This window comes from Oncorhynchus clarkii, unplaced genomic scaffold (assembly GCF_045791955.1).
Source record: "Oncorhynchus clarkii lewisi isolate Uvic-CL-2024 unplaced genomic scaffold, UVic_Ocla_1.0 unplaced_contig_13406_pilon_pilon, whole genome shotgun sequence".
NCBI classification, from domain to species: Eukaryota; Metazoa; Chordata; class Actinopteri; order Salmoniformes; family Salmonidae; genus Oncorhynchus; species Oncorhynchus clarkii.
In genome coordinates this window covers 81,237-93,218 of record NW_027260959.1, presented here as the reverse complement: position 1 = coordinate 93,218, position 11,982 = coordinate 81,237, and the positions used below count along the sequence as shown (strand labels likewise).

General features: G+C 44.2%; 1 protein-coding gene across 1 annotated transcript in view; it reads left to right on the top strand.

Moving 5' to 3' along the window:
* The first annotated feature begins 210 nt into the window (after nucleotides 1-210).
* Nucleotides 211-11,982, top strand: part of LOC139402681 (Krueppel-like factor 7) — a 56,506-nt gene continuing 44,734 nt past the window's right edge. Inside the window, exon 1 of the mRNA XM_071146580.1 lies at nucleotides 211-513. Within this exon, the coding sequence (XP_071002681.1) occupies nucleotides 412-513 (102 nt within the window). The 5' untranslated portion in view covers nucleotides 211-411. The remainder of the gene's footprint in view (nucleotides 514-11,982) is intronic.

Here is an 11,982-nt window from a genome sequence, read left to right as displayed (position 1 = left end):
CAGTATGTACACGCCCCTCCACTCGCTACTCTCCTTCCCGTTTGTCTTGCGATGCCTGTAGCCTACTACCATCCTGCCCGAACATTTTCCTACGGAAGCGGAGCGCTGGGGAAAAGCCTAGTGGGGATGAGCAAGGTTACTACCTAGCAATATCCTACGGATACACATGGAGCCTCCATCATCTCTGCAAGTTTGCGTGTATCACCAAGTCTAAACTCGTTCATTAGAGTCTCCAGCAAATAGTGAAACTATATATTTCATTCTTTCGGATCTGTTTATGTTTCTTTCTATGCATTATATTTCCTGAAAGGACTGGCATGAACGTGGATTTGGACATTTGATTAGGCGCAGCCGGATTCCTTTTTTTCGTGGAACAGTCTCCTTTCTGCGCTCCGCATACAGAGCATCACCATGGACGTTTTGGCGAATCACGGTATTTTTCAGGAACTCCAGCTCGTGCATGACACAGGCTACTTCTCTGCGATGCCTTCGCTGGAGGAGAACTGGCAGCAGGTGACTCGAGTTTCGATCGTTAGCTATATTAATCGTTAACTGTAGCTATATTGCTGATGGTGGTTTGGCAAAGCCACCGAAGTGCGCCCGAATCACTGACATAGGCGTCAACTTTCCTCCAATATCTTGCATCACAAGTTCAGAGAGAGAGGTACTATAGCCTAAATATAATAGTAACTTGTAAAATAGATGAGTTTATGAAAGGAAACCGCTGCGCTATTGCAATTAAATCTTCATACTAGGCAATTAAATGTGCACGATGTATTGTTACGCTATTGTTAAGAATATTACCCTGTGTGATTAACTTGAAGCATGTAGTCTAATATTAACAGTGTCGCAATGTAAACTTGTACTAAGTATGATTGTGTTATGATATTAGATCATACCAGCGGAGTGCTGTTCTGTGTTGAGCCGAGCGCAGGTTGTTATTCGCTGCCGCTAATGTATCCTTCACCCGTGCGCATGGTCTCAGCTGTCAACAGCAATTAGGGAAAAGCGGTCATAATTTCGACAGGGATGATGTAGATCTCTGAATAATAAAACCAGTGCTTTGTACATAAATAATACATCTGCTTCCGTCGGATTACTTGTTTTGAAACCCTCGGCGGCATGAGGCGAGGAGGTTCCCCATTCAAATGCATAATGTATTAACGCAGATGTATAGGGTTGCCGTTCGAGATAAGCAAGTGGTCTTTTTACAAGATGCTGTGGAAATGGGGAATAGGAAGAGGGGGATTATAATGGGGGAATGATGTGGTCCAGGAGTCAAGCCTCGAGGTTTCCGAGTCACATTGTGTCATAGTTTTTATAAGCACAGGCTCTATGGTGAAATGTCACGCCGGGGGACACATGGTGAAACCAACCTACTCTCCGTAGGGCTGCAGGCGTTATTCAACTCTGGTCTGCTGGGAAGTAAACTGTTTCACTTACTATGCAAGAAAGACAACATATACACGTTCAGTTTTCTCTGTATGCATAAAGTCTCGATGTTTCTTGTTTTACGCGGTGCGTGTAAAGGCATTTAAAGAACCACGCGGTTTCCATGCAGCATGCCATCCACCTGCGCTGATGGAAGCAGTTTTGGATGATCGATTTCGCCACCAGCATCGCTGGGCTGCAGACAACAGCAGTGCGTGGTCATTTGATGCTGGCTACTTGTGCCAGTAGAGTTCTTGTGTGTAAATGAAGGCTAGTGGTCCATGACCATGGCTTTACCCTCTCTAGTCACCTTCTTATTTGGCTTCCTGCTGTCAGCCACTCAAACATCCAGACTTAACTCAAGATCACTGTCCAATCACACACCAGATATTACTGCAGGCATTTGAAACACTATGTAACCATTGATAAATGTCATGTTACTGTATTACTGACATGGCTCTGCTCTGGTCTGGAGAATACAACCTGTCATCAATCTGAATCCTGGTCTGGAGAATACAACCTGTCATCAATCTGAATCCTGGTCTGGAGAATACAACCTGTCATCAATCTGAATCCTGGTCTGGAGAATACAACCTGTCATCAATCTGAATCCTGGTCTGGAGAATACAACCTGTCATCAATCTGAATCCTGGTCTGGAGAATACAACCTGGCATCAATCTGAATCCTGGTCTGGAGAATACAACCTGGCATCAATCTGAATCCTGGCCTGGAGAATACAACCTGTCATCAATCTGAATCCTGGTCTGGAGAATACAACCTGGCATCAATCTGAATCCTGGTCTGGAGAATAAAACCTCTCATCAATCTGGTAGAATCCTGGTCTGGAGAATACAACCTGTCATCAATCTGGTAGAATCCTGGTCTGGAGAATACAACCTGTCATCAATCTGGTAGAATCCTGGTCTGGAGAATACAACCTGTCATCAATCTGGTAGAATCCTGGTCTGGAGAATACAGCCTCTCATCAATCTGGTAGAATCCTGGCGTAGGGGAATAAAGCCTCTCATCAATCTGGTAGAATCCTGGTCTGGAGAATACAACCTGTCATCAATCTGGTAGAATCCTGGTCTGGAGAATACAACCTGTCATCAATCTGGTAGAATCCTGGTCTGGAGAATACAACCTGTCATCAATCTGGTAGAATCCTGGCCTGGAGAATAAAACCTCTCATCGATCTGGTAGAATCCTGGTCTGGAGAATACAGCCTCTCATCGATCTGGTAGAATCCTGGTCTGGAGAATACAGCCTCTCATCAATCTGGTAGAATCCTGGCCTAGGGGAATAAAACCTCTCATCAATCTGGTAGAATCCTGGCCTGGAGAATACAACCTGTCATCAATCTGAATCCTGGTCTGGAGAATACAACCTGTCATCAATCTGGTAGAATCCTGGTCTGGAGAATACAACCTGTCATCAATCTGGTAGAATCCTGGTCTGGAGAATACAACCTGTCATCAATCTGGTAGAATCCTGGTCTGGAGAATACAACCTGCCATCAATCTGGTAGAATCCTGGTCTGGAGAATACAACCTGTCATCAATCTGAATCCTGGTCTGGAGAATACAACCTGTCATCAATCTGAATCCTGGTCTGGAGAATACAACCTGTCATCAATCTGGTAGAATCCTGGTCTGGTCTGGAGAATACTACCTCTCATCAATCTGGTAGAATCCTGGTCTGGAGAATAAAACCTCTCATCAATCTGGTAGAATCCTGGCCTGGAGAATACAACCTGTCATCAATCTGAATCCTGGTCTGGAGAATACAACCTGTCATCAATCTGGTAGAATCCTGGTCTGGAGAATACAACCTGTCATCAATCTGGTAGAATCCTGGTCTGGAGAATACAACCTCTCATCAATCTGAATCCTGGTCTGGAGAATACAACCTGTCATCAATCTGAATCCTGGTCTGGAGAATACAACCTGTCATCAATCTGGTAGAATTCTGGTCTGGAGAATACAACCTGTCATCAATCTGGTAGAATCCTGGTCTGGAGAATACAACCTCTCATCAATCTGAATCCTGGTCTGGAGAATACAACCTGTCATCAATCTGAATCCTGGTCTGGAGAATACAACCTGTCATCAATCTGGTAGAATCCTGGTCTGGAGAATACAACCTGTCATCAATCTGAATCCTGGTCTGGAGAATAAAACCTCTCATCAATCTGGTAGAATCCTGGTCTGGAGAATACAACCTGTCATCAATCTGGTAGAATCCTGGTCTGGAGAATACAACCTGTCATCAATCTGGTAGAATCCTGGTCTGGAGAATACAACCTGTCATCAATCTGGTAGAATCCTGGTCTGGAGAATACAGCCTCTCATCAATCTGGTAGAATCCTGGCGTAGGGGAATAAAGCCTCTCATCAATCTGGTAGAATCCTGGTCTGGAGAATACAACCTGTCATCAATCTGGTAGAATCCTGGTCTGGAGAATACAACCTGTCATCAATCTGGTAGAATCCTGGCCTGGAGAATAAAACCTCTCATCGATCTGGTAGAATCCTGGTCTGGAGAATACAGCCTCTCATCGATCTGGTAGAATCCTGGTCTGGAGAATACAGCCTCTCATCAATCTGGTAGAATCCTGGCCTAGGGGAATAAAACCTCTCATCAATCTGGTAGAATCCTGGCCTAGGGGAATACAACCTGTCATCAATCTGAATCCTGGTCTGGAGAATACAACCTCTCATCAATCTGGTAGAATCCTGGCCTGGAGAATACAACCTGTCATCAATCTGAATCCTGGTCTGGAGAATACAACCTCTCATCAATCTGGTAGAATCCTGGTCTGGAGAATACAACCTGTCATCAATCTGGTAGAATCCTGGCCTGGAGAATAAAACCTCTCATCGATCTGGTAGAATCCTGGTCTGGAGAATACAGCCTCTCATCGATCTGGTAGAATCCTGGTCTGGAGAATACAGCCTCTCATCAATCTGGTAGAATCCTGGCCTAGGGGAATAAAACCTCTCATCAATCTGGTAGAATCCTGGCCTAGGGGAATACAACCTGTCATCAATCTGAATCCTGGTCTGGAGAATACAACCTCTCATCAATCTGGTAGAATCCTGGCCTGGAGAATACAACCTGTCATCAATCTGAATCCTGGTCTGGAGAATACAACCTCTCATCAATCTGGTAGAATCCTGGTCTGGAGAATACAACCTGTCATCAATCTGGTAGAATCCTGGCCTGGAGAATAAAACCTCTCATCGATCTGGTAGAATCCTGGTCTGGAGAATACAGCCTCTCATCGATCTGGTAGAATCCTGGTCTGGAGAATACAGCCTCTCATCAATCTGGTAGAATCCTGGCCTAGGGGAATAAAACCTCTCATCAATCTGGTAGAATCCTGGCCTAGGGGAATACAACCTGTCATCAATCTGAATCCTGGTCTGGAGAATACAACCTCTCATCAATCTGGTAGAATCCTGGCCTGGAGAATACAACCTGTCATCAATCTGAATCCTGGTCTGGAGAATACAACCTCTCATCAATCTGGTAGAATCCTGGTCTGGAGAATACAACCTGTCATCAATCTGAATCCTGGTCTGGAGAATACAACCTCTCATCAATCTGGTAGAATCCTGGTCTGGAGAATAAAACCTGTCATCAATCTGGTAGAATCCTGGTCTGGAGAATACAACCTGTCATCAATCTGAATCCTGGTCTGGAGAATACAACCTGTCATCAATCTGAATCCTGGTCTGGAGAATACAACTTGTCATCAATCTGGTAGAATCCTGGTCTGGAGAATAAAACCTCTCATCAATCTGGTAGAATGAGTGTTAAATCCAGGCTGACATAGGCCTGGTGTAGTTTCAAAATGTTGTACTCTAGAGACACAGCCTATTGTACTTACAATGTATATGCTTTCAATATTTCCTAGATGTTTGTGTGAGTAAATGAAAAATGTCTCAAGGTCTGGAGTTGACATCCCCAGACCAGATAAGTCATTATAACAGACCTGTCTACCTGACGGCAGCCACTCAGGGACAAGCGACTGGCATTGTCCACCTCCATGGAGAAATATTGCCTGTATAAAACACATCAAACTCTGCCTGGCACATGGAACAATGTTGTCTTAATGCTGTGGCCCACAGTAGACATGTGATGCTTTAAGTGATGCTGTGATAGAACCTTGGTTTTAAAGGGCACTGCATGTTAGTCACCACTGGCATTGTGGTGGTGTTCCCTACTCCCTGTCTACAGGGCATAAATCAGGTGGTTATGGCATCAGCTGCTAGGCCTACACGAGGTGAGACTGCCCGACCATAGAACATGAATAGGACGTGCAATACAATACACAGATTCAGTACCCAACCATAACCTGAATAGGAGCACATTGCCTATTTTGTCACATGACTGACCAGCTGTCTTGATAGAATTTTTAGAGTGTTTTGTTATTCCCTGTCTACCCAGTTGGTAGATGTAGAATTATCACTGGCCACATCACATGGACCTCATGGCTACACTGTAATACTACAGCCACAACACAAGGGCTGGCTGACATTGACCTACAGACAGTCTGTCTGCCCTCCAACACACTCACTTTGTCCTTCAGGGTTCACTCACAATAAGGGATGTCTAGTCAGTACTCAGGCAACATGGCCGAATATCACTCTACTGTATCAGAGATGTGCTTGGTTTCTAAATGTAGTGAAAGGGATATAGCATGTCTTTATAGAGGAGCTGTGTGTGTGTGTGTGCATGTGTGTGGAGATCTCCAGCAACCTGGCAGGTAGCAGTGGTGGTTGATGATAATGAGAGGAGGGAGAGAGAGAGAGCGCAAGAGGAGAGGAGATGAGGAGAGGGCAGGAGAAGAAAGCGGAGAGGAGAGGAGAAACGAGAATAGAACAGGAGAGGAGAGGAGAAGAGGAGAAACGAGAAGAGAACAGGAGAGGAGAGGAGAGGAGAGGAGAAACGAGAAGAGAACAGGAGTGGAGTGGAGTGGAGAGGAGAGGAGAGGAGAGGAGAAACGAGAAGAGAACAGGAGAGGAGAGGATGGGAGAAGAGAGGAGAGGAGAAAATTGGAGGAGAGAGGGAGAGAGAGTAGAAGAAAGAGGAGTGAGGATAGGAGAAGAGGGTAGGAGAATAAAGCAGAGGAGAGGAGAGGGAAGGAGAGGAGAGGAGAGGAGAGGGGAGAAACGAGAGGAGAAACAAGAAGAGAACAGGACAGGAGAGGAGGAGGGGATAGGAGAGAGTAGAAGCAAGGAGAGAGAGTAGAGGCAAGAAGAGGAGAGAAGGGAAAAGGTAGAGAGGAAAAATGAGAAGAGGAAAGGAGAGGAGAGAAGACGAGGGGAGGAGAGGACTGGAGAGGAGAGGAGGAGAGAGTAGGAGGAGAGGAGGAGAGAGTAGGAGGAGAGGGAGTACAGGCAAGGAGGAGAGGAGGAGAGGAGAGGAGGAGAGTAGAAGCAAGGAGATGAGGAGAGAGAGTAGAGGCAAGAAGAGGCTGGGAGTGGAGAGAGTAGAGGCAAGGAGATGAGGAGAGGGAGTAGAGGCAAGAAGAGGCTGGGAGAGGAGAGAAGGAAAGGAGAGAAGAGGAGAGGAGGACAGTGAGATAAAGGAGAGAAGTGCCAAGCATGCACATTTGCTACTGCAGGGTTTCACATTTCACAGTCCACTGGGCCAAGCCTGCAGGAGCAGATAGATGTAGAGATGTAGAGATGTAGAGATGTAGAGATGTAGAGATATAGAGAGTCAAAGAAAAAGAAAAGCATGAAGAGACAGACATGGAGCTGGACTGACTGACCGGCTTTCCCTTTGACTGACCAGGGAATCTGCCCCGGAGTGTCTCTTGTGTTATCCTGACCCTGTCTGCAGCCAGCCGGCTGCGTGCGTGAGTGAGTGTGTGTTGTAATCCTCAGTAGGGCCCCAGCTGCTTTCTCACAGCATGCAGACTGGAGGAGGAGAGCACTTACACTCTCCCTCTCTCCCTCCTTCCCTCTCTCCTTCTCTCCTTCCCTCCCTCCCTCCGTCTCTCCCTCTCTCCTTCCCTTCCTCCTTTTCTCCCTCCTTCCCACCTCCTTAGCTCGTTCATATGAAATGAAGAATCAACTCCCAATGGGATTGTCAGACGGCAGCACTCTGGTTAGTGTGTAAGAGGACGTGTACGCACACACATAAACACACAAAAACGCAAACACAAAAACACACACACACACAAACACACACACAAAAACACACACTCGTGTGAGGACATGACCTCTGAGACTGTGTTTCTGATAAGCTCCAGTGTGTTGTGAGTGCATGTTCTGTATGGGGAGATACAGGATATATCTAGCTTATTCTATTTCTGTCTTCACCACCAAGCCAGCAGTCCTCTCTAGCTTATTCTATATCTGCCTTCACCACCAAGCCTGCAGTCCTCTCTAGCTTATTCTATGTCTGCCTTCACCACCAAGCCTGCAGTCCTCTCTAGCTTATTCTATTTCTGTCTTCACCACCAAGCCTGCAGTCCTCTCTAGCTTATTCTATGTCTGCCTTCACCACCAAGCCTGCAGTCCTCTCTAGCTTATTCTATGTCTGCCTTCACCACCAAGCCTGCAGTCCTCTCTAGCTTATTCTATGTCTGCCTTCACCACCAAGCCTGCAGTCCTCTCTAGCTTATTCTATGTCTGCCTTCACCACCAAGCCTGCAGTCCTCTCTAGAATGGCCATGTTTCCTTGCTGATGCTGATTGGTTACTGGTATAGGAGCAGTCTTCAATTCAGCCGTTCACTTATGGAGGGATTCATTCAATTCAATTCTAGTATTTTTCCATACATTTTTCCTTCATTTCTCAATTCGTAGTGAGAAAACCCTGAAATGTTGTCAGACGTGCAGTAACTTGTATGATAAATCACTATCGTCATCTGATATGATGCAGATCTCTACATTTCAAAGTAATGAAGCGACGTAATAGCAATTCTATGAATCCACCTCAAAGGAATCGGCCAGAAGAAAGAGGTTGGTGAGCAAAGCTTTGTCCCAGGAATCCAATAGATCATCAGCATGTGGAGGAGAGGACAGAGATTGTCCTGAGATGACATCACTCATGACACACTCTTTATGAAAGGAGCTTCATGTGGTTGAGCGTCATTTCTCAGGAGGGCGTTACGCAGCGCTCAGGAGCCACTATCTTATGACTGAGCGTCATTTCTCAGGAGGGCGTTACGCAGCGCTCAGGACACACTATCTTATGACTGAGCGTCATTTCTCAGGAGGGCGTTACGCAGCGCTCAGGAGACACTATCTTATGACTGAGCGTCATTTCTCAGGAGGGCGTTACGCAGCGCTCAGGAGACACTATCTTATGACTGAGCGTCATTTCTCAGGAGGGCGTTACGCAGCGCTCAGGAGCCACTATCTTATGACTGAGCGTCATTTCTCAGGAGGGCGTTACGCAGCGCTCAGGAGACACTATCTTATGACTGAGCGTCATTTCTCAGGAGGGCGTTACGCAGCGCTCAGGAGACACTATCTTATGACTGAGCGTCATTTCTCAGGAGGGCGTTACGCAGCGCTCAGGAGACACTATCTTATGACTGAGCGTCATTTCTCAGGAGGGCGTTACGCAGCGCTCAGGAGACACTATCTTATGACTGAGCGGCCATTTCTTAGAAAACAGGAGGACAGAATTCAAGAGGAAATAGGCTTTGGTGACCTGGAGCAGAATAAAATAAGAATTTCCATCTCAGATGGACTAATGAAGTTCTATTCTAGTTGCTGTATCTAAGTCTAATACAGTTATTCTAGTTGCTGTATCTAAGTCTAATAGAGTTATATTCTAGTTGCTGTATCTAAGTCTAATACAGTTCTATTCTAGTTGTTGTATCTAAGTCTAATACAGTTCTATTCTAGTTGCTGTATCTAAGTCTAATACAGTTCTATTCTAGTTGTTGTATCTAAGTCTAATACAGTTCTATTCTAGTGGCTGTATCTAAGTCTAATACAGTTCTATTCTAGTTGCTGTATCTAAGTCTAATACAGTTCTATTCTAGTTGCTGTATCTAAGTCTAATACAGTTCTATTCTAGTTGCTGTATCTAAGTCTAATACAGTTCTATTCTAGTTGTTGTATCTAAGTCTAATACAGTTCTATTCTAGTTGTTGTATCAAAGTCTAATACAGTTATATTCTATTCTAGTTGTTGTATCTAAGTCTAATACAGTTATATTCTATTCTAGTTGTTGTATCTAAGTCTAATACAGTTATATTCTGTTCTAGTTGCTGTAGCTAACTCTTGTATCATCGTCGTCAGACACTTGCATGACAATGAATTGACAGAGAGGAGCTGGTTAAATCTAACACAGACTGGACCACTAGGCTAATCTAATGTATATAAACTAACACAGACTGGACCACCAGGCTAATCTAATGTATATAAACTAACACAGACTGGACCACCAGGCTAATCTAATGTATATAAACTAACACAGACTGGACCACCAGGCTAATATAATGTATATAAACTAACACAGACTGGACCACCAGGCTAATCTAATGTATATAAACTAACATAGACTGGACCACCAGGCTAATATAATGTATATAAACTAACACAGACTGGACCACCAGGCTAATCTAATGTATATAAACTAACACAGACTGGACCACCAGGCTAATCTAATGTATATAAACTAACATAGACTGGACCACCAGGCTAATATAATGTATATAAACTAACACAGACTGGACCACCAGGCTAATCTAATGTATATAAACTAACACAGACTGGACCACCAGGCTAATATAATGTATATAAACTAACACAGACTGGACCACCAGGCTAATATAATGTATATAAACTAACATAGACTGGACCACCAGGCTAATATAATGTATATAAACTAACACAGACTGGACCACCAGGCTAATATAATGTATATAAACTAACACAGACTGGACCACCAGGCTAAAATAATGTATATAAACTAACACAGACTGGACCACCAGGCTAATCTAATGTATATAAACTAACACAGACTGGACCACCAGGCTAATCTAATGTATATAAACTAACACAGACTGGACCACCAGGCTAATCTAATGTATATAAACTAACACAGACTGGACCACCAGGCTAATCTAATGTATATAAACTAACATAGACTGGACCACCAGGCTAATCTAATGTATATAAACTAACATAGACTGGACCACCAGGCTAATCTAATGTATATAAACTAACATAGACTGGACCACCAGGCGAACTAACACAGACTGGACCACCAGGCTAATCTAATGTATATAAACTAACACAGACTGGACCACCAGGCTAATATAATGTATATAAACTAACACAGACTGGACCACCAGGCGAACTAACACAGACTGGACCACCAGGCTAATCTAATGTATATAAACTAACACAGACTGGACCACCAGGCTAATCTAATGTATATAAACTAACACAGACTGGACCACCAGGCTAATCTAATGTATATAAACTAACACAGACTGGACCACCAGGCTAATCTAATGTATATAAACTAACACAGACTGGACCACCAGGCTAATCTAATGTATATAAACTAACATAGACTGGACCACCAGGCTAATCTAATGTCTATAAACTAACATAGACTGGACCACCAGGCTAATCTAATGTATATAAACTAACACAGACTGGACCACCAGGCTAATCTAATGTATATAAACTAACACAGACTGGACCACCAGGCTAATATAATGTATATAAACTAACACAGACTGGACCACCAGGCTAATATAATGTATATAAACTAACATAGACTGGACCACCAGGCTAATATAATGTATATAAACTAACACAGACTGGACCACCAGGCTAATCTAATGTATATAAACTAACACAGACTGGACCACCAGGCTAATATAATGTATATAAACTAACACAGACTGGACCACCAGGCTAATCTAATGTATATAAACTAACACAGACTGGACCACCATGCTAATCTAATGTATATAAACTAACACAGACTGGACCACCAGGCTAATCTAACGTATCTAACACTGAACAATAGAGTTCAGAGTGCAATTCAGACCCGATACAAAGACTGACAGCAAGGAGATTCTTAATGAGATTCCTATTGCACTGTCAGGGAGAAAAATGACATTCATACAAGCATTAGAAGGCTGTTGCCAAAAGCAAGCCCTCATTATTCAACTGGCATTCAAGCACTCCACTGTGAATCACTTCATAATCATCATTTTGTGTGTGTCTGTCTGTGTCACCCTCTGACCTCAGAACACATCTTTTAAGTGATCGGACCACAATGCACTCTGCCTGCTCCTCCAAGAGGTGAGCTCGTCATTCAACAAGCGAGAAGATGATTGCGAGTGATGGGTGGGTGATGCATTGAAAAGGAGGCGACGGAGAGGTGGAGTGTTGATGAAGTAAAGAAGAGGATGGAGGGAGGAGACGATGCGTTCATTTGTCTGGCTCGTCTCATTCAGAGGAGTGACTGTCACGTCAGTAGCACCCTCTTGGAGAGACGATGAGAGGAGAGGGGGGAAGAGGGGATGAGGAGGAGGAGGAGGAGAAAAGGGGAGGGAA